Source organism: Camelus ferus, chromosome 7 (assembly GCF_009834535.1).
Source record: "Camelus ferus isolate YT-003-E chromosome 7, BCGSAC_Cfer_1.0, whole genome shotgun sequence".
NCBI classification, from domain to species: domain Eukaryota; kingdom Metazoa; phylum Chordata; class Mammalia; order Artiodactyla; family Camelidae; genus Camelus; species Camelus ferus.
Genome location: NC_045702.1, coordinates 4,859,307 through 4,882,627, shown reverse-complemented (window position 1 = coordinate 4,882,627; position 23,321 = coordinate 4,859,307). Strand labels below are relative to the sequence as shown.

The window sequence follows — 23,321 nt, the reverse complement described above, 5'->3', positions numbered from 1 at the left end:
GCCTACTGTCCCCAAGGACCGTGGCACTGAAGAGTCATCAAAGTGAGGCCGAGCAATCCTGTGGCTGAGCTGTTGCTATGTTTTTCAAAGGTGTTGCCCTGTTGTCGCTTTCCCAAAAGTTTCATAAATTCTGTCATCAAAAAACTTAATCATTTCTGGAGCAGAGCTGAAGTGGTATCTGGCTGGTGTGCTTCCAAAGAGAGTGAACAGATTTTTCCTTCTCCCAGGATCTGGGATCACACAGCCCGTCTCCAGTCACACTGGGGCGGAGCCTCCCAAGCAAGTTTACACTGGAACTTGAAACTGCTCATGACCAAACAAACTAGCAAAATAAATTCACTAGGAGTCAGCAGACTCAAGGTCAGGAAGATCTGGATCCAATTCAAACACCTGGACTGAAGCCTAGGGGGTTAAGAGCGGACGGAAATTCACCCCTCACATCCCCATCCACTGCCAAGTTGAGATCAAGGGTGCAGACACCCTCAGAACCGGGCCAGGGAGCCTGATGAGGAGGCAGGGGACTCAGTCCGGAAAGGCTCACGGTGACCACAGGGAGCAGACTGTGCAGGGGTGGCAGCAACCACACGAGCCCTCCAACCTGTGGCCTTGGCCCCAGAATCTGGCCATGAACACAATCATGGGAAGGTTTTTAACAACTTGGATTCCAAGGTCTTGTCCTGCACCTCCTGACTCTTGCTGGGGGCGGGGGGGTCTGTAGGGTGGGGGGTGCAGGTGGAGGACGTCAGGGAAGGCTGAGCCCAGAATTCAACCCTTCCACTTCCCCGGGTCTTTCCTAAGGGTTTGGGTCTGATGCTCTGTAGGATGGAGACTCGAAGGGGCAGGGTGGGGCCATGGGGAAAGAGTGGGTCTGGGAGTTATGGCAGAACCTCAGAGACCAGCTGTTCTGGCCTCCTGGTGACCCCTGGGCCTCAGCTTACTTTTCTGTAAAATGGAGAGAGTGTACAAGGTTACCTGGCCTCCAGCTCTCAGTGCCTGTCATGCTGGGAAGCCAGTGGGCTGGAAGTCAGCGAGGACCTGTGATTTGATGGAGGGGCAGGATGGGACTAGACAGAGAGGCAGGTAGAATGAGAGTAAAAAGAGCTCCCACCCAGGTGAAGCGACCCATCAGCTCAGGGCTTTCAGACGCCCTCTGCTCAGAGGGCCAGCAGCTCTCGGGAGAGGCCCCAGCTCAGGTCACAGCAGCGAAGCCCACGAGATGACTCCCGGTGACTCCCCGATGGACACCTGTCCACCCAGGGCTTACACGTTTGTTTTCACAGTTGATAGTGAGCCACGCTGGTTTTCCACTTCTGCCCAGTCTTCGGATCTTTCTTCAAAAATAGATTAAGGTTAAATAGCACTAAGATGGGATAAAAATTGTGCGGGTGTGAGTGACTGCAATTCTGGACAGCCCTATCCCAAGACGCTGCCTCTCCTTCCCTGCGGGGCAAGTACCTGAGGACACTGAGGGATATGGTGCCGCAGCCCATGTATGCATGCACGTGTGTGTGTGTGTGTGTGTGTGTGAGGGTGATGAGGTGAGTGCTCCCCAGTTACCTATTCTTGTAATCACCACAGGTAGCAATAAACAGCACATTCTCATACATTTTACACATTTATATTTTTCCAAAGTTTGGTCCTAGGATCTTCCCATGACTGACGGTCTGTGGTCATAGATGACAAGGGCCCACTGGAGCCCACAGTGGGGAATGGGAGCCAGTTGTTTTGCAAGGAGCTCTGCGGGGCTTCTCGGGCCCACAGCAGCAACCTGCACACTGGACGCCGGCTTTGCTGGGCGGCCCACTGGGACTGGTGGGAACGCTCCTCCACAGAGAGCCCAAAGGAGCCCTGGGCTGCTGGCGACCTCCCTCCGGCCAGGGGTCGGGTGTGGGTGACTGATCAGGGCGAGGGGGCCTGCAGGGCGAAGACGTGACTCGGGGCGTCTGTCTTCAGTGATTTCCGCTATCAGCTCTGTTCCTTTTTTCAAGCCACATCCTTACAGCTTGGTGGGCTCTGAGCGCTTCTCCCAGCCTCTCTGGAAGAAGGAACTGGTCCTTTTAGGCCCTTGAAGCCTGAGGCCTTGGTGGCGGCCCTGCTCAGGCTCTGCCCTTCCCTGGACCCTTCTGATCTCCATCCCCCATTCCGAGGCCTCGCCCATCCTCTAAAGACTCAGATCCCTTTTTATCCCAAAGTGACAAGGAGCTAATCTGGTAAATGCAAGTGGCAAAGTGCCCAGTGCTCCACGAGAGCTGGCCCGGCCCCCCAGCCGCTCCCCACAGACCCCTTCCTCCCGCCTGGGCCCCGGGAGGCTTTTCAAATGGCTCTTCCTTCTGGACCCAGGGCTTCCTTCCTTGGGGGTTCCAGGTCCAGAGAAAAAGGGATGCAGCTCTCTGACAATGGCATCTGCAAGGGGCTCCCACAGGCTCACCGAGCCAGCTGGGAGCATCTATTCCCAGCTCCGGGAGACGTCACGGTGAGATCGGGTCCGGAGGAGCATTTACACCACGAGCACTACAGCCAGGGCTGCCCTCCGAGAGCCAGCAGCGACCCATCCATCTGTCCGCAGCCCACTGCCGGCAGCCCGGCGGCCCTTAGACGGTGCTGCCCAGGGCTCACCTGCCCCCCAACCCTGAGCCGCGGAGCCCAGCTGCAGAGACGAGGCTGCACTGACAGCTCAGACGGCAGCTTGGACCCCACCTTCCACGTTTTGATCTAGAAACGAGAAAACAAAACTAAGGAAAATAAGTCACTTTCAAGGGTAAGTTCAGATTTTGTCTGCACACCTTTGATCTCCACACCTTGTTGCAGGTGAGGAAGGGGCAGGGCTGTGCTGGGCTGGTCCAGGCAGGCCCAGGGCCCAGCTTTCCTGCTCCCACGGGCCCTCCTCCCGCAGCTTGTTTGGGGAGTTCCGAGTGAAAGTGAATTACTGTTTAGGAAGTTGTCTGTGATCCACGATGGAAGTGAGAGTTGTAACTGCACAGAGGGAGGAGCCAACCCGGCTGCTCTCAGGCCTGGAGACACAAGCTGCTTAGGGAGAGGGTCTCCTGATGAAGCCTCTTTGGGGTAAGTCTCTGGTGCCCAGAGCTCCCTCCCACGCTCCGTGCCATTTTCCTTGAACAAGGCCCCTCCCGTCCGCAAGAGTCTGAGTGATCTCAGGATGCGAGGAGCCTGTTGGGGAGCCAGTGGTCATGGCGCTCTGTGCCTCAGTTTCTCCATGTCTCTGTCTCTGTCTAGAAGGATAGGGTGGCGAAGAGGGAGGGTAAAAAGGGACACAGAGCCTTGTACTCGCCTCCCGGGGCTGCCGTCACCCAGCACTACACACGGGCAGCTTCAAACAACAGAAGTATGTTCTCTCCCCATTCTGAGGGCTAAAAGGCCATCCTCAAGGTGTCGGCAGAGCCCCCCTGAAACCTGGGGGGAGACTCCTCCCTTGCCTCTTTCGGTCTCTGGGCTGTGGCCGCATCACTCCTTCACTCCAGTCTCTGCCTCCTTCCTCAAGTGGCCTCTCCTTCCTGGATATCTGTCTCCTCTTCTCAGAAGGACAGCAGTCACTTGGATCACGGGCTCCAATGTGACTTCACCGTGACTAATTCCATCTACAACAACCCTATTTCCAAATAAGGCCACATTCACAGAGGGTGAGGTCATGGACGTATTGGGGTGGGGGGCAGGACCCTGCCCTCCCTACGCTACTATGGCTGAGTGTGCTCTGGTCCGGGGAACCCGCTCCAGACTCCTCTCCCAGCACCCTGTTGTTTTCCAAGGTAGCTGCAGGGCACTGCTGGGCTGCAGGGCACCCATCAGGGGAGCCCGGGATCTGGAGGGCAGTGGGCAGGTCCTGGATAGGCCGTGTCAGTAAGGCTGAGAACCTACATCACCACAGACCCAGGGGGCCCTGGATGCGGGCGGCTGCATGACTGCAGAACAAGGTAGGCAGGGGCCTGGGAACCAAGCTATTAACCGCCCATGCCCCGGACAGTGGGTGTAAACCAGGCACATCCAGGACACCAGGTACAGTCCCTTTACCTCGGGAGCTTCCTGAGTGTGTAACTGAAAGGCGCCCCTGTGGGAGGTGTGTCCCGGAAGAAGGGACCAAGTTCGCCTGTTTATTTAAATTGCAGGGGAATGATCAATGAACACGATATTCCTTCATCTTTGAAAGAGCAGAAGGAAGATGAGGCCGAAGATAACTTGTCCTGCGCGCAGTCACCTAACGTGGGCATCCCCTCCACCTGGAGGAGGGGAGCTGAGGCCCGGAAGTGACCAGGCTCTCTGGGCACAGCAGCAAGCCCGCGCTCAGTGAGGGCCTCCTGAGCCTGGATTTGGACCCAGGTGTCGGATTCCTGGACCCCTAAGATGTCCTGAGCCCCTCCCACCCATCCTGCTCCACCAGCCTGTGTCCCCACAAGCGCTCCTTCCACTCCCCCACCCCATCTATCCACCTTGTCTGGTCATCCGCCAGCAAAGCACAGAGCTGGCGATCACTTTGAGTCAGCGTCTACTTTGGTGTCGAGGAGAACAGGGAAGATGCTTGAGGTCCCACCCCTCCCCTCGCAGCTGCTGACAGTCTGACTGAGGCCACACCTGACATCAGCGCATCAGGAGTCCTCAGCGAGCCACCGCCATCCGACCTCGGCTTCTCGGCCTCCCGGGGCATGACCTCTACCTGCTTGCACTCCGAGAAGTTAGGGGCGACCAAATCAACCCCAAGCCCCTCCAGCCATGACAGCCAGGAGTTTTGTTAAATGCTTTGTCTTCTCTGAGCCCGAACGTCTTTATCTGAGACCCTGCCTCCTAGGACAACGGTCGTCAGATGGATTTCTGATGGCCCCGCAGGGAAATACCGAAAAACACACAGCCACAAAGCAAAGGAAGAGAAAGTCAGCAAATGCTGGCGCTCAGCTTGGTTATGACAATAAATCGTGCCTCTTCCTGTGAAAGGCCAGCCCACAGCTTTCCGGAGCCAGAGGGAGTGTTCCTGCTGTCATAACTCACTAGGGCATTTTGCTAAGAACAAGTTTTCCCCATTTGAGGCCAGTGAGTTCGAGGCCTCTGGAAAACAAGTCGCTTCTGCTTTTGCCAACAAGCAGCTTCCCCTTTTCTGGAAACTGCTCGCCCCCTTGCCGTCAGCGGCCCCTGACCATGGCCGCGGCTCCCTGCCTCGGTTCTCGCCCGGCCTGGCTCTGAGATGTGATCCCAACTGCCCTCCAGTTGTGGGCGAGTTGTTTTTCCTGATGTTGTTGTTAACGTTTCTCTCCAGAGTCCGCTACAAATGGAAATTTCCGTATTCCCCTGTTTAGCAAAAATTACAGGCTTTTGGTTTCATCATCTCTGTCAAACCATTAACCATGAACCCTCAGCGCCCTGCGCAGCCCTAAAGGAGACAGCTCGGAGCACGTTCCTGGGCTCACGGCTGCGGACTGCCGGGAGGTCTCGTGTGCCAGGAGTACCAGATGTGGCTGCTTCTGGGAAAAAAGGATTGGAAGCCTTCCTTTTCATTGCTCCCCTTCCACACCTCACATCCAAATGCTCTGTATTATTATCTTCTGTGAACTGAGTGCATCTCAAACCCCGTTCCCTCTAAAACACAATCATGCCCCAGACCCCGCAGCTTCCCTGGGGGCGTGGACATGGAGGGGAGGTGGGGCCGGGCCTGCACCTGCCCAGGTTGGGGGCTCACCTCCCCTCTCCCCAGCTGGAGGGCAGGGGAAGCAGGTGCAGGGCGGCTCAGAGGAGCCTTCCACGTGGGGCAAGACGGCAAAGGGAGGCAGGGCTTCGCGAGTCTCCTGCATCTCCCCCCACCTGTGTCTAAAAGAATGCCTCCCTTGCAGAGAACCATCGGTAAATGATACTGAACGAGGAGTGGATGCAGGCCCGGGACTGTGAGGGGCCAGGTCCGGCTGACTGAGGCTCCTAGAAGACATTGGTCAGGACTGGACCCCGGGGGCAGGGGGGAGAAGCTGAGGCTCCCTCCTCCATGGCTGCTCCCCGGAGCCAGCCAGCGTCCTCCCCGGGCGAAGGGAAACGTTCCATCATAGGCTGTGGGATGCATCACGGTGGCTGAGCCTCGGGGTCCTGAGAAGCCAGCTTGTGTGATAGAGGGCTCCATCAGGAGTGCAGATGCTAACCCCGGGGGCCTGAGGCTCCCCAGGAATGCCATCCCCTTAGGTGTGCTCCCGCCCCACAGGAGCATGGGGAGCAGTGGGGAGGTGTGGCACACGGTCATCAGAGAGAAGTGGCTCAGATCGTGACCCCCTCTTCCCAGAAAGCCAGGGCCCCGGCTCTTCCTCTGTTCCGTCTCAGGACCCACAAACGGCCCCTCTCAGCATCAGTCACCAGAAGAGGGATGGGATGGGATGGGGGAGGCCTGGCCGCGGCTCCGTGTGCACCCCAAGAACGCAGGGGCTCTGGACCGTTTGTTCCAGCTCTGAACGAGATTCAATCTCACCCTCTGAGGGAGGGCTGGCTGCCTCGAGTGGCTTCCCGAAACTCTGTGTGCAAACAGGCCGTCTCCTGAGTACCCCTTACTGAGCCCGCACCCAGAGACGCTGACGTGACAACTTTTTAAAAATAGGTGACGGCTGTGACAAGGCCAACAAGGGCTCGGTGCTTGCGACGCACTGTTCCCTGGGCCCTGCGTCTTGACGAAAGGGAGGCAAAGGGCTGCAGCAGAGCCCAGAAAGAGGAAGAGAAACACTCGGCCTCAGCAAAGGGGGAAAAATCAGAATGACAGGGTTGCCAATAAAATAATCGGCATTTTTTTGATGGAGGTTGAACCCAGGACCTTGTGCATGCTAAACTGTGCTCTACCACTGAGCTATCTCCACCCCCAATACTTTGCATTTTTGAAACTTAGCTGCTTAAAAATGGGCCTCCGATAACATTTTTCATGTGATAATTTCAATAATTTTACATGGTGGAAGGGTCAGATATTAGGTTGAATTCCATAAGATTATCACTTTCTAGGTTTAAATTAATGGTGAAATACTGGATATTTCCTATGGTTTGACCTAAAAGTATCATCTGCTTTTACCATGGAGGAAATAGGACACAAAAATGAGAAAGGATGAATAGACACAAACCCAGACCGTCCCAGCCCAAGCCCTTCCGCCAAACCATGATGCTTCCTGCTGCCAAGCCGCGACAGGATCTCGGCCCAGGCCGGCGACCCGCCCAAGGACGCCTGCGTGATTGGCCACAAACCTGAAGCCGATGCCACTTATTTTTACCCCAGTTCACGTCTCACCCGATGCCGCACCCAACTTGGATCATAAAGGAGGTCCTCCCCATACCCTCCGCCGTGGCCACTGTCATTTATTCCTTTAAAGAGCCTTTTAAATATGAACCAACAAGGAGTTGATTCAAGTTGCAAATTCCAGAAAACTAAACCTGGCCCATTCCCCACTCCTAGTCTACATGTATCTCTGTGTCTACACGGCTCTCTCAGTCTCGCCCTCCCTCTCTCTCCACCCACACACACCCCTCCAGCACTCAAGAAGCACATGCCCCCGGGGGGCTGGTAGTGAGGCTGGGGATGACATGGTCCTCCACCTCCACCCGGCAGGGGCAATCCAGCCTCTGTCAGGGGAAGAAAGACGGCCACCCAATGCTCGAGCCCCAGGGCTTCATGGGGCCTTAAAGGCCTTCTGGAATGAGACCCACAGGGGATAGGTGGCCCCACCTCAGCTTGTATAGTCAAGCTGGGACTAGACTCAGCTGTCTTGGCCCCTGGGACCCAGAGCACTCTCTCTGCCCTCAGTGCACCAGGACTGTCTGTCCTCCCGTCCCACCTCCTGTGATTCCCAAACCACTGCCTTGAGGGAGAGCCAAGAGCACAGGAGCCCACAGAGCCGGGGGACATGCAGGGCACACCGCGAGAAAGGATGGAGTCCCAGCAGGACACGGCCTCTCCACCCGGATCATCATGGCCGCAGGACCCTGCTCCTCCCAGACTGAGGCTGGGCACTGGGGGCCCAGCCACCCGCTGCCCACACATCCCACTCTCACCACCCACACCTCACCACCCACAAGGTCCACAGTGGGCAGCAGGATGTACTTGCCCAGGAAACAGCAGGAGGATCAGGTGCGTGTGGGATGCGCCATCAGGAGGCGGGGGGTGGCAGCTGGGGCAGAGGAAGAAGTGAGGGCAGAACTAAAAAGGACTGGGAACGGGCGCAGCTCCACACCCCCACCCAACATACAGACCAAAGAGATTTGTTTGTTTGCTTAAATAGAATTTATGGAGTCCCAGTGATTCTTACTTACACCCGGTCCTCGTTAGCGAAAGGATGCTGCGATGCAGTGAGATGGAAGATACAGGAAGGCAAACCAGCAGCCCCAGGAAACGCAAGCAGGGTGGCCAAGCTGCACTCAGTGCTCAGCCCTCCTGCCCGCAGGCCCGGCTACACGTTCTCAGGGCTCCCCCAACACTGTAGCCAACAAACGAGGAGGATGATAGTTTAATACTTATAATTCATTCGTTTGTTAATTGCCAGGTGCTTTATGTGATGTCATTTAATTCTCTTACCAGCCCCAGGTGGGGATTCTCATTGCTATTTTACAAATGAAGCAACTTAGGTTCAGTGATGCCAAGGAGCTGGTCCCGGCAGAGACAGAGCAGGTGGGAAACCCAGGTCTCAAAGCCCCAGCTCGTGGTGACGGCCTTTACAAGGCCGTAACCTGAGGCCAGGTCCTCAGAGCACGCACAGGTGACAGGACGTTCCATCTGCCAGCAAGCAGAGGGGCCTCCCGGAGTTGGCAGCTTCTGGGAGGGCATTTCTGCCTCCCACACCCCCATTAGGATGTGGAGGAGGATGAGAAGACATCTTGCAGGGGAAAGAGCATGGATTTGGGAGACAACCGTACCTGCTTCAAACTTGGCCTTGCCCCTCACCAGCTGCGTCCTTTGGGCAAATTGCTCTGTCTATCTGAGCCTCAGTCTCCCCAGCTGTAAAAATGGGGGTAATAGTATGAACCAGGCAGTGCTGATGGAGAGTTAAATGACCAAAGAAGTGAAAGAGGCTGTCGGGGAGCTGAGCACCTAACCTAACGCTTGGTAAGTGGATTTCATGATTTCACCCAAAGGTCAACCAATGATCTAAGCAGAAGCAGATGAACCTTGAAGCCCCAGGGACAGTGTCCCCATAGGGACTCGGCTGGTGACCCCTGGTTGGGGTGGCAGCCACAGGGAAGGGAATTGGGTCAGAAGGCAGGTTTTTCAAGCTGGGTGAAATCTAGCTCTAAAGAAGCAAAACAAAGGATGAGAAGAGGCAGGCGGCAGGGAGACAGAAGAAGGCGAAAAATGAAAAAAGACACGCGAAGGAGGAAAATGCATGGCAAGGGAAACCACTGGTTTTCAGCCCAGAGTCTTAAGCATCAGTCCATTTCCTCAGCTTTACATGGAAGGTGGTTTCCTGAGGGATCCAAAGACACAAGCCAGCATGATTTTTGGAAAGCAACATCAGGGGAAAAAAAAAAAACCCATAGACCCGCCGATTCTCAGTTAGCCAAGGACTGAGGCTGTTGGAAGAGTGTCGGCTGAGGATGGCGGGTGGGGAGGAGCGGAGGCTGCGAGGGTGAGTAAGTCGGGGCCTGGCCTGGCTGAGAGCATCACGTGCAAGTCAGTGTGAGTACTCGAAGGAGGGGAGAGTCATTTCTCTTGGCTGGTGGCATTCGGGATCCTGCTCCTCTTGCTGCTGGCTCCCTGCAGCACGGAGGCTCACAGAGCTCAACAATGAGGGTCTACCCACCAAAGGGCCACTATGCCCAAGGTGGACCCATTGGCAGCTGGAGGTCCAAGACCTCAGACTTCTGTGTCTACAATCAGCCTATAACCGTGGCTGGAGGGACACACCCTCGTCCCTTCCACGCTCGTCCTTGGGGCCCCCTTAGCCTCCCAGCACCATCCGGCTGTCGGGCCCCATGGTTCAGCGTCTGGAATCAGATGCCAGATGGCTTGGGCTTGGGAGTCTGGCCTCTGCACCACAGATTTCCCACCTGGAGCATGGGGCCAATACCAGCATCACCTCTCACTCAGGGCTCAGGTCAGCCACTGCATTCACAGCCCAGCCGTGCGGGCTCAGTGAGTATCGGCTGCTTTCATTAGTGGCCATTTCTCTTCCTTTCCCCTCAAGGCTGACCTTGAGAGTCACAGGCACCAGATGCCACCTCGAGGGAGGGAGCAGCAGAGGGCAGACACGGCCGCCTCTTCCACCTGCAGCACAGCTCTGACCTGTTTCCGGTCCCCGGGCAGGGATGGGATGGAGACCAAGAGTAGCAGGGGCCTCCTCCAGCCGTTCCACAGAGGGTCCATGCTGGGTGTGCCTCCCAGACCACCCTAGGGAACGAGGGGCTTGCTCCCGGCTGCAAGCACTGCTGTGGGAAGACGGCCCCTACCGCCGCCCTTTCAAGGCAGCCACCGCATCCAGGACCTAGCCGCCCTCATCTGATGCGGGACTGACCAACCCAGCACAGCTTGGAGGTGTCGCCCGAGGCCTCTGCAGAGACCGCATCCCCACTCGGCCTCTCCCTCCACCTGACCGTGCGAACTGCCCTCCCCAGGAGCTGAGCCAAGCTCCCGAGTGCCGACACACACCCCAGATGCACGTCTCCACCCCTGCGTCTGTCCGTGCAAGAGCCCAGGACACTTGGCAAGAAGGAGGTTGAAGCTAAAGCTTCTCGTACCTTCAAGAAACAGGGAGAGTATCTTACATTCGTGTGTGTGTGCCCAGAGCCTCCTGTCCTTTCAGTCCAAGTATTTTAATGACACTTTCTCAGGATGGGACTAGGCGGTCCTTGATGGACATTTAAATACCTGCATCTCTCCCAACTTTGAAATTCTAAATGACTCTTCCACTCTCCTTCCTGCGAATGTGGAGGGGAGGGGAGATTTGGGGGCACTGAGGTCCTGCCTCCTCAGTAGTCCTGGACCAGGACGACCCCCTGACACCACGGCCACTGGGAGACCAGGTGATGTTGTAACTCATTTTGGCCATTTCTGGGCATCCATCCTGTGATTTGAGGGTTTTCTAAAGATAAGAAGGGTTTGGTTTGACCTTCAAAACCAAAAGCGCCTCGGTGGAAGCTAAAATAGTGTTTAGGGAGTGCCTGCTGTGTGGGACACACTGGCGCTTTGAGGAAAGGCTAATGGAATAGAAATTCTACCCAGGGCGTCCAGGGGAGAGCAAGAGGGGCCCAGCCTCCCTTTCCCCCCGAGAGCCCCTCTTCCTGCAAGACTGGGGCACAAACAGCAGGTCCAGCCCATCTCTGGCCTCATCAGTCCAGAGGTGTTTTCAAAAGCTCTCAGACCACAGAAAGCTCGGAGAACTAGTGTCCTCTGAGGAGGGGCTGGACACTGGCCAGCATCTCTGACATCGGTCACAGAACAGATTCAGGAAAAGCAGGCCCCTGAGGCTTCCAGTGTGGCGAGGACGTCGGGTCAGGGGACAGCATCACTACGCCACCCGGGGATGTACTTCCCAGCGCCGGCAGCTCTGGTACCAACGAACGCTCACTTGGGACCCGGTGACAAAATGGTCCTGAGCTGCACTGGGCAGGGAACCCAGAATGCAGCCCCCCACAGGACCAGCCCCACCCCCTGGCCTCTCAGCAGGAGGAGCTACAGGTAGAGGGGGTGTGATCCCCTCGCTTCCCACTCCCCTTGGAAACCTGTGGTTCTCTAAAGAAAAGAAGACAGAGCAGCAGTGGCCAATCTTGACCTTGGTCTCGACCTTGAAGGTGGAGTGGAGGCAAGCCCTTCTCCGGGATCTTCACCCACATGACTAAAGGCACGCTTCTGGGGTCCTCTGGCTGAGCTTGCAGGGAGAGGCCTGGGGGACAGGAAAGTGAGTGACCCCAGATGCTCCAGCTTCATGCCCAGAAGGGCTGCCAACCCCGGAGCTGTCCTTGCTCCGTCCAAGCTGAGGGCTTGTGACACTTTGTGCTTCTCTTCTGCACTGCTCAGCCACTAACCAGCTGAGTGGCCTCCCCTTTCAGAAACCACATCCCCTCTTGTTCAGGGATCACACTCTGCTGCATGGATCTGTGAGAACCCCAGCCTCCTGCTCGCAGATTCCTTCTCAGGATCATGGGAGAGAGATGCCATCTGGTGAAGGAATCCTCCTGTTTCCTTGGGATCTGTACGAAATCCTCTGAGCCTTCCAAACGACACTGTCCCCACCTCTTCCGTTCTGGGTGAGAGCCATGGGCTAACACACCGGGAATGCGGCCAGCTCTGTCCAGGGCTCAGTGTGTTGAATGACCAGCCCACTTAGACAGCAGTCATCTCACCATTGCAGATGGGAATCTGAGTTTCCAGGACTTGCCCAAGGCAGTGATGCTGGGGGACGTGGGGTTGGGATTAGAACGCCCCTTCTGCCACACCGTCCAAGTCTCTTTCCACAGGGGCTCCCAGCCCTGCCTGCCAGGACCACGTGCTGGGAGGGACAGGAGGCGGGTGGGTACCAGCAGTGTCAGCAGGTATCACAAAATCATGACATGCTAGACCCAGGAGGACCCTAATGAGGCTCCGTCTCCCCATCAGATGCTTTCATCCCTCCCTTAATTAACGACTATTAATTAGCAGCCTGTGAGGCACCCCAGCCCAGAGGCAGGCAGGGGGCAGAAAGCCGGCACTGCCAGCAGCTCTCGGTAGAGTCTTGCGGAGCTAGGAGGGCAAAAACACAGGCGGAAAAGTGTCTCACCTCCATTCTTTGTGACAGAGACAACCAGAACTTGCTGAAACACACTTTATTCCTCCAGCTCCACTCCCTGCCTGCACTTCCACGGGGCCCCCCATCCCCCCAGCTTCCCGCCCTCGCCAGGCTCTGTCACCGCCTCTCCTTCCTGAAGCATGTTCTCGTCCACCCTTGCCCCGGTGGGGGGTCAGAAACAGAAGCACAAACAGACTCCACCTGGGAGTGGCACACGGCGCCCAAGGCCTTGACTGTGGAAGATGGGGTAGGTCCCATGTCATACGGGAATGAGGGGGACACAAAAGGGAGCCCCGCCGGCCCACCTGAGGCCCGAGTGTCCCCCAAAGGTCCCCAGTGCTCACTCTCCAGAGCTGAGGAGCAAACCCCTGAGAGCCCTATTCAATGACAGGTGCCCCAAGGAGACGAGGACAGACACATTAACCCCAGAACACCAGCTGCTGATCACCCTCCTCCATTCTGCCACGTTCCAACACAGGGGGCACACTGCGCCCAGAGCCCGCAGGCCTGCCTTCTGTGCACAAGACTCCACTGGGGCCCCGCAGGCCCTCGACGGGGAGGGGCAGCGGGAGAGTCCGCGGGAGCCCCGCAGGAGGGTTCGCTCCTGGGTGGGGCGCGCCAGCTCCCATGTGCACACCTGCCACCCCAACTCTCCGCAGCCCCCTCCCCAGACTTGGCCTTCAAGTTCCTGGCAAAGGCCATTTCCAACCACGGTCAGTTAAAGGCTCAGCCTCTCACTCCCCGGGGCACACACTGGCTTTCACTGTGGAGTCAAGGCCTTGGCCATTTGGACTATCCCACTGTAAGTGAGGACGTCTGTGAAACACATTTGTAAATGTATTTACCCAAAGCATTACAAGGGATAAAAATGAATTTATGTCTGAACTGACAATTAAAGAATCACTTCCACTGAAAAGAATAAAATTACGTTACTGTGGGACCACCCCAGGAAACCTGGGGTGGTATGGGGGCCGCTGCTATATTCTTAGATGTCTTCCCCATGGGCCCCTTTATAGGGCGAGGAAACCAGTATTCCTGGGGTACCACCTTCTTGCTTCTACAGACAAATCTCATCTCATTCTCCCCCAAGCTCTGTGGGGAAGGTGAGGACTATGAGCCACACTTGACAGGTGAGGAAACTGAGGCTCAGGAAGTATCAGTAAACTGCCCAAGAGAACACGGGAGCAGTGATGGCACGAGAATCGCAACCTTGGTCTCTGACGCCCAGATGCACACCCCTCCTCACCTCATTCCACAGAGCGGATGAAAACCCTCACGGTCTCCCTGCTCACACAAATGACTCTGTCCCCGAGAATCTGGCACAAACGACAGCTGGGTGCAGCCTGTCACAGCGGTGGGTGGATGCTCCCACCTCCTGTGGTTCGAGGTGGGGCGCCTGGCCGTGGGCCCATCACCCCCTCCCCTCTGCTTGGGCTCGGCATCCTCTGTCAGTCTAGGTGCCAAACCGGTTTCCAACCACAGGGTTATCACGCCATCTAGATACCTCCTGGCAGATTTACGATGCTCTTAACTAGTCAATTAGCCTGAGCAAAAAGCCCAGATAACTTTCCCAGGTAGGAGACGGAGGGAAAAAACAACTAACACCATAATGCTCCTGGAATTTGCCCTTTTACTGAACCAACAACACATGGTTTATCTGAAACCTTTCTCTTTACGGTATTCGGCTCCAGTAAGATTTGTAAATAATTGAATTGCCCATCCTTCTCAGAATTAGTTCGCAGAGTTAACTAAGCATTTGGATTTCCAGAAACTCACTTTTTTTTCCTTCCCCACTATCTTGTTCGGCTTCTGCATTTTCTCCCCATCATCAGTAGCCGTGTGGGAGGTGGTTTCCTTGGCGCTGGGACATGAAGGTGTGGCTGTACACCATCCTCAAAGGAGCACGTGGTCCAATTAAGGAGACGAAAGTCTGGCCCTTCCCTTCCCCCAATCTGCGACACCTCTGAAGAACCATCCCGGTTCCTGGGGGTCAGCTGAGGCCTCTGTTGTAACTGCTCCAAAGTCCAGCTTCTCCCCTGCCCCATCCGGCTTTCTCTCCTTCCCCCGCCATTCAAGGACCAAAGCTAGAGGCACAGAATCAACGGCTAATAATTTTTAGGTGAAGGTAAGAAAGATCATTTGAGAGGTAAATCATCACTAAACAAGGGATGTAACCAAATATGTCCATAGGACTTGAAGTCGGGTTTTATTGTGGTGATAAATGCAGAGCCCGCACCCCAAGCCTGTGCTCTGAGCCTTGCCTGATCTCACGTCACCACACCTGAGAAGGAAGGGTGGATGCAGAGCGGATGGCAGGGCGAGCCTGGAACCTGGGTCCCTGCTGAAAGGACTCGGGGATCACGCACCACTGCCCACAGCCTTGATTTTGAGCCATTGAAAAACAGAGCTGCTTTGAAATTGTCTTCTGATCTAACCTGAGGTGCAGACGTCTCTGCAGAGCGCCACGGCGGGCCAGGCAGATGGGACAGGGCTCCCCAGAAGCCTTCCTCACCTTCCTCACATTATGCCATGAATGTCCACCTGCCAGGCAGGGTTTCCTCTCCTCCCAACATTCCTCCAGGAGAAAACCTGAGTTTTCCCACTTGCTTCACCACTGGCCAATCATGTGACCTCTCGAGCTGCCCTCTCTATGCTTCGGGGGCCACCATGTGTGCTCCAGGCCACTTCTGCCCCTGGCAGAGGGGTCTCCTGCCAGGCCAGTACTGCCGCCCAGCACTTCTTTGTCTGTGAGCCAAGGATATCCTGTTACCTGTGCCCCAGAGTCATTTCAGAAATTTCAAAATACAGCTAACAAGCATAGAAGAGTGATGAAAAGTGACCTCTCTGTTCTCCTGGTCCTGGCCTCTCCCCAAGGGCCAAACGGCTCCTCTGACACTCACCCGTCCTCAGTGATGAGATGGAGGGGGAGCTATCAAACACCAGCTTCAGGAGGACCCGGGCTCCACGCCCCCCTGGATTCTCTCTCACCCTCACGGCCCCTCGAAGCCCACCTGTCCTGGGACCATGCAGTGTCCATACAAGCATGGTGCCTGAGTCGGATGGAGACCTTAGACTGCAATCCTCTTTTTCACATACACAACATAGATTATTACTATATGGTTATTATATGATTACCGATAATGTATTTATTATTAAATGACATCAATTATATAATATATCAACCTGTTTAAGATCTTGGTATATTAATAAGCATCTATTATAAAGTAATACTTAATTAACAATTATTACTCATGGGTTCATGATATTACTATACAACTTAATTATAGTGTATAATTATACAATGAGATTAGCATATTGATTACCATATATAATGTTAATTATTATATAATTATAATCAGTATATATAATCATTATATAATTACATATTGTATATGTTATATACACGTGAGAAAGATAAATGTTTGCTGTTTTAGGTCACTGTGTTTTTGGGTGTTTGGTAGTAGCAAATGTGAACCCCCATGCGCCCATGGTCCCCCCGTAGACTGTAAGCCTTGGGAGGGTGGGGGCCGTGCCCATCCTGGTTACAGTTTCACTCGCGCCTTGCTCCGGGCCTGGCACACAAAGGGCTTTTGGTAAATGTTTGGTAACTCAACCAGAAGAAGCCCTGCAGTTATTTGACAGAGGACCCAGCACAAGATTTCTTGATTCCCAGTTTGGTGTTTAATATTCAGTTATTTAAAAAACCCCAAACTGAGAAAATACTAGGGAATAAGACCTATGAAATTATAGAAGGTGGATCATTTATTTTTGAGATGAGAAGCATAAATAACAGCCTTCAATAACCTTCATATAAAAGGGAGCAAATAAAGAGTCCAGAGATCTGGTCAACCCCAAGGGCGGAGCCCTGGAAGGTAGTCTCCCAGACCAGCAGTCTTCCATGTGCCCCACCTGGGGCAGGTGTCTGGGCTACCCAGTAGTCCTGCCTCCCACCCCAGGCTGCCTGGACCATTCACAGGCATTAGGGCATCCAAACTCTGGGGCTGGGGCAGAGCAGGGACCTCAAAACCCAATTAAACCCCACAGCGTTTTCTTTGAATCAGAATAGTTGTGAGCTGCGGATGGCCGAAACATCTTTCTCTATGGCAAGGCTAATAACACTGATAACAACAATTATAATATTTCACAAGGTTATTTGGGAGATAAAGAGAGACAGCTTAATGACTGGGACATCACGCTGTACACCAGAAATGGACACATTGTAACTGACTATACCTCAATTAAAAAAAAGAGAGAGAGAGACAGCGTACATAAAAGTGCTCACCTGGTGCACAGCACTGCTCCATCAGTATTAGCTAAATCTGATGACAACCGTGCCTTCCCAGAGAGTCTCTGATAATATTGATCAGTCACAGCCACCGTGGATGAAGGTACGCATCACACAGCGTCTGACGTGCTAAGAGGAAGGAAGTCCTCTGGGGTGCTCGTTACACCACATGCTGTGGACAGGAATGGGGCCGGGGGACGACGGCTTCATGCCCACAGCCAGCGGCTTTCTGGCTGGACGTCGCCGCGAGACCGGTGGAACGAGGTGGAGGTTCCCCGTCAGACCGGCGGCTGCCTGGAAGCAGCCTGCCTGTCTTCTGGAGACCGAACGGGGGACTGAGCAGGACTGCCGGCTCCCCACCTCTCACACCCTGGCCCAGGACTGAGTCTGGGTGAGCGGTTAACAGAAGGGCGAGCAGGGTGGCTTCTGCCCAGCAGAGCAGGCCTGGGCCCTGGCGCTGCCACACCGGCCTCCTCGGATGCTCCATTCCTGGGCCCAGGCCCACCCTCTCGGGGCTGAGTGCTCACTGTCCCCAGCTGTGCTGTGAAGGCAGGGACCCTGTTGCAGGAGTCCCCTGGGACTGCCATATCACAGTACCCCAAACAAACAGCGGGGACTTAAAACTACACAGATGGGTTCTCTCACAGTCTGGAGGTTAGAGCCCGAAGCCAAGGTGTCGGCAGGGCCACACTCCCTCTGAAACCTCCAGGGGAGGGTCCTTCCTGGCTCCTTCCAGCTTCCAGCAGCCCCAGGGTTCCTTAACTCATGACAACATCACTCCAATCTCTGCCTCCGTCTTCACACGATCTTCCCTCTGAGTTTCTGTATCCAAAATTCCCTCTTTTTATAAGGACACCAGTCATGTTGGATTAGGGGTCCAGACTGAGTTCATCTTAACTTAGTTATTCCATCTGCAAAGACCCTATTTCCAAATAAGGTCACATTCACAGGTACCAGAGGTTAGGACTTCAGCTTATCTTTTTGGGGACACGATTCAACCTATGACCCCAACCCTCTGCGTCCTCAGTACCTAGCACCAGTACCTGGGAAACAGATACAAGGGAGCTGACAGGTGTCCCAGTCCCATTTGAATGATGCGTGACTGTGAACATGGTCCCAGCAACCCAACTCTCCATTTCTTTACAAACTGAGAAGCTGGTGCCTCACTTTCTAAAATTCCAGCTTCGTTGCGTCCTTCCTCCTGCCCAGCCTCCAGCACTAGTGGAGGCCACTCCAGTGCCACCTGCACCTGGCTCTGCTCTGAGCCCCCGCTGGGCCCCTGCAGGAGGCGGGCAGGGTTGAATGGCTCCCATAGCCAGGACCGGGCCTCAGCGTCGGGGGGAAAAAAGGCCGGACTCCTGGGGTTACCAAGAGCAAATTGGTCTTTGTTGCACATTCATCAGCAACTTCACTGCCAGACCAGAGTATATCAAAACACAAGAGGCCTGGCACCAGCCCCACAGCCCGGCTGCTATCTGATTGGTCTGGGACAAGCCATGAGTTGGCAGAGAAGGAGCTTCCTGTCCACAGGAAGGAAAGGATGGGGATCAAATTATTTTCAAAGTAGGGAGAGGAAGAAAGGAAGAAAGAGATGAGTGAGATTTGGGTTAACCACTCCAACCCAGGGCTAGACCAGCCATGGGGTCCAGACCTGCTGGGGCTTCCCTGCCTCCGTCCCTCCACCCCCTCCCCGGGCTGTGTCATTGTCAGCACCCAATGACTCCAGGACTTACTGCCCTCCAGAGACACAGGTGATAAATGGGAGGGACACTGAGGCCTTTCTTCTTGCCAGGGTCCGAGAGGTTCTTTCCACGGGCCACCCTCTTAATCTGTTCTGGGTCCCAGAAGGGGGAAAGAGTAGGTTCTTAGTACTTGGGACTTGGTCCTGTGGTTGGCCTTTGGCCATGCTGCTGCCCGACTCCGTCCCCTCCCAGGGACTGACTCCCAGCCCGAGTTCCCCTCAGTAGGTGGGCTCTGGCATAGGGTCCTGAGTTTGCTAAGGTTCCCCGTTCCACACGTGAGAAACTGTCCTCCACGGATTAACGTTCAACTGTTTATCTGGTTTAGCTGCACACACTGCGCACTGGGGTCTGAGAATTCCCAGTGGTTAAGTCTTGGGGACGTAGCCTTTCTCCCATGTGGCTCCTCTGCCCGTGGTATAGCAAGGTCGTGGTCAATTGACTAAGCAAATTAAGGAATGTTTCAACTCAGCTGCTCAGCACTTCATTGGCCTTTGTCCCACATGTTAGAGATGCTGACCACATCCTGACATTTGGGTCGCTGTCCTGGAATCTCAAGATGGGCTGGTCCACTGTCTGAAAAGAAGTGAAGACATGGGCGTTCACGTGTGCACCTACTCACTGTTCTGGGTCAGAGGGAGGGTGGATGGAGGAGGATGGGGAGAAAGGGGGCAGGATTCTAACTCAGGCCTTCCGAGGGTCTGCGGCCAGCTTGGTAACTTAAGTAGCCCCCAGAGAAGTGAAATGGTGACCAGACGCAGAACGTCACTGGCAGCGAGCTGAGTAAATCCATACAGGAAATGGGAAAAGTAGAAGAAAAGAGGCAGCAAGAAACAGCACCCTTTAAGAGCGCATTTATTCGTCTGGGTGGTTTCAGCGGACACGAACTGATCCAGAAGTCACGTGGACAAAGCCTGAGCACGAGAGAAGCCCTTGGCAAGTAAAACGTGCTTCCCAGCTCTCTTTAGTCAAACTCTAGTCCAGAGGGAAACCCCCGAGTGTAGACCAGCAGTGGAATGTAGGTTTGCTGGGTTTTATTGCGGAGGGCAGTTCAGGGAAGACAGGCAGGGAAAGACACTTGGAAAGCATGGAGAACGGGAACACGTTGACGACATGCGGAAAGACGCAAAACTGAATTCAAGACAGGGGGCTGCCGCTTCTGCTTCTGTAACCTCAGTACTGGGGCTGTCCTTCTGGTGCAATAATGATCCAGGATGTGAACGGTCGCGTTTAGCACTAGGCCACTCTGCAGTATTCAGAACCCGGTTTACACAAGGATCCTGAACCCTCCACATAGGGTCTAAGAAGGAGTGAGAACAGGGCAGCAGAGGCTAGACGCAAATGAAGTGTCCTCCAGCCATGGGATGGGGAATGTCCTTGTTCTCAGCTGGGCTGGTTGTAAAGTGGGGACAAGAGGATGAGCCAGGGAACCCAGCCCTAGTGTAGACCCTAAGTCACTGTGACTCTGCCAATCCACGGGTTTTGTGCGTGCTCGGCTTAGATCACTAGGGGACCTGGTCCCTGGCGGTCCGTGCACGGTCTGCAGGGTAGAGTCTTCAGAGAAGGGGACCCCTATATCTGTCCTCTGCCTGCCCATTCCCTCCACAGGCCCAGCACTGGACTGTGCTTAACTGGCATTCAGCCAACGTGCAATGCCCACGCTGCAGGAAGCCCAGGCATCACTCAGCTGTGCTCATACCCTGCAAGCTGCGGAGAGGCATCTAGACCTTGTGTATAAACCCTTGAGCCATAGGACAGTTCTAGGGGCCCCATTACTGAGTAGCTTGACTCCTAAAGGTCCTGATCTCATGCTCTGGGCCCTTTAAGAGCCTACATTCACTCAAGGCACCCAAGATGCGCCAAACCACAGAAGAGCCCAGTCAAGAAATACTGAGTGGACTAACAGGCTGGACCACATTGGGCTACTCGGGCTGGGGGTTGTTCTGGGCATTCCTCTTTATTTGGGAATGAGGAATACTCTGCCTTTGTTCAACAGTCAGCAGCTAAGGCTCTCTCTTCTCAATGACAGTTGAAAAGCACAGATGACAGATAGACAGATGGACAGATGGGTAGATACATGGATGCAGAGACGGATGGATGGACAGATTGATAGGATCATTCATGGGAGCAGAAGGGATCAGTATTACACTGAGGAAGTTGGAAACCAATTGTTTTTAAGCCCCTGTAGGCAGAAGAGTCACCTGGAGAATTTATCAGAAATGCAGACCCATGGGTCCCACCCCCCAGAGATTCTGATTCAGCAGTTCTAGGCTGAGACCTAGGATTTCATATTTTAAACAAACACTGAGTGATTCTACTTAAGCTGGTCCAGGGACCACATATTGAAAAACACTGCCAAAGCCTAATGTACAGGGTAGCTCAGTAGTAGACTGCACGCCTAACATGCACGAAGACCTGGGTTCAATCCCCAGTACCTCCGGTATTAAAAATAAACAAACCTCATTATCCACCACCCACCCCAACACACACACACACACACACACACACACAAAAGTTTAAACCCTAACTCTTATTCAGGGTGGTCCTGACCAAGGTCAAGGCCAAGATCAAAACTGAGACACACACCTCCCTCACTGTGCTGCAGGGGGCCCCTTTCCCCTTCCCTGAGGCTTTAGTCTGGGGTGTTTCGATGGTATGATGGGCAGTGAGCACTGCAATCACTGGGCCCTCCAGACCCCGGGGTAGAAGGGCAGCTCCCATTCCCACCCACATCCCAGCCATGCCTCCACCTTTCTCGCACTGCCCCAGCAGAGCAGCTCTGGTTGCATGGGGGCTACTGGTTGCAGGCTCATGGCCACGGGGAAGGGCACCTGGCCTCAAGTAGGGTGAGGCTCACCCTGGAGACACTGCAAGCAAAGGCATCCCTAGCGACGGGCCTAGGCTGAATCGTGTCTCCACAAGCTTCTGCGACCCGCCAGCTGCTCCTGCCTCTATTTTTAGACTGTCTACAGTGAGTGAGGATTTCTGGAGGAACTCTCCCAAGGGGCCCAGGGATACGGGCATTCTGTCAGCAGTAAATATTGGGCCACGGCCTCAAATGGAGTCTGAACTCCTCCAGGCCTGCTTCAGTGTCCCCACAGGCTCCTGTGTGGGTACTTCTCCCCAAAGCCCTCTCTGACCCCTTGGCCTCCTGCTCTGTCATTGGCCTGAGAACAGGTCCAAAGACCCACAATACGATCAAAGACCCAGCCAACGGCCATCAGTTAAAATACGTATGACATATATAAATTTCCACCTTAATAGGGAAACCACTTTTTCCAGGACAAAAAGAAGGAAAGACCACACTGCTCGCAGCAACAGCTTCTCGGGCACGGTTCTGGCAGATCGCCACGCACAGCGAGGCATCTAACGAGGGATTTTCTAAAAGCGTTCCCACCGCTTTCACTGCTGTTCCCGCTTTATGCTGGGAATGGCAGCTGAGAGAAGGGAACCAAGGCGAGGGCCGGCTCACCAGGACTCCGAACGCTATGCCCATCCTGCTACTTGAAAAGGCCCAGCGCAGCCCCAAAGGCGTCTGCACACGGGCTTTCTCCTTCTTCTCATCCTCTCTCTCCCTCTCTTTCCCCTGACAAGATCCAAGAAGGTTTCCCATAAAGGTGATCCAAGCAGAGGCTAAAATCAAGCAAGGCTACGTCCTCCATTAGATCCAAGGGCCATTCTCCCTTCAACAGAACGCAATTTATAAGTGACCTTAGTCAGTTACTGTAGGTCCCCATTAGCTGCTGTTACCTAAGCCCCTAGTGTATCCTGTAAAACTGACTCCTCTTTTTCATATCTCAGGGCACTGCAGGCACGATTGGTAGGAAGGCAAGGTAAAGACGATTGAAGAGAAGCAGAGCCTAGGATGACGGTTTGCTGTGATTTTCGCCAACATCCTTGGTCATGGTTCTGTTCATGCACCAGATATGGGGGTGGAGGCGGAATCCCCTCGTGTCCGAAAGGACACAACCCAATTCAGTAAAAAGACAAGTCGCTTGGACTCTAGAGTTCCCAGGAGGCCTCATCACTGTGTGCCCCACTGGACACCACTGAATGACCCCACCCACAGGGCTGCTGAAGCAGCAGTGCCTTCCAGGAGCCACTTCTTAGAATCCCGAATGTTCTGGGAAACGGCACCAGTGATCACCTGGTGCTGGGGTGGGGAAACGGATGTGACCCCCCCTGGATTTGCTGCTCTCTGCTCAAACCGCCGTGGCTGTGACCGACTCACCATCTTTCCCCAAGAACCACTCCTTACACTAAATATCTTGAAACCATAAGGTCGACTCAATTTCCATCTCCCTTGCCATTCATCAGACACCAAGGCTCACCCATCCCACGTCTCACCTTCATTTGCTTTCTTTTATCTTTACTGTAGTCCAAGCCCTCAAACCCTTATCTCTGGACTTTCACCAGAGCATTTGATCGGTTTCCTTGACTACAGCCCCTCTTTCCATGACTCTACTTTGGACGCTTCTACCAGGCTAGTCCTCACACAGTGTTGTTTTCATCACCTTTATTGCCTCTTGGTTTAGATTCCCCCCCAAACAGACAACGAGACAATGACTCAGGTTCAGTGGGTTATCT

The 23,321-nt window shown here is 54.5% G+C and overlaps 2 protein-coding genes across 6 annotated transcripts in view; one reads left to right on the top strand and one right to left on the bottom strand.

Moving 5' to 3' along the window:
* Positions 1 to 23,321, bottom strand: part of PRKAG2 (protein kinase AMP-activated non-catalytic subunit gamma 2) — a 240,974-nt gene that overhangs the window by 213,787 nt on the left and 3,866 nt on the right. The gene's annotated exons all lie outside the window — the stretch shown is intronic.
* Positions 17,180 to 23,321, top strand: part of LOC116665082 (serine/arginine repetitive matrix protein 1-like) — a 28,884-nt gene continuing 22,742 nt past the window's right edge. Inside the window, exon 1 of the mRNA XM_032484359.1 lies at positions 17,180 to 17,249. Within this exon, the coding sequence (XP_032340250.1) occupies positions 17,180 to 17,249 (70 nt within the window). The remainder of the gene's footprint in view (positions 17,250 to 23,321) is intronic.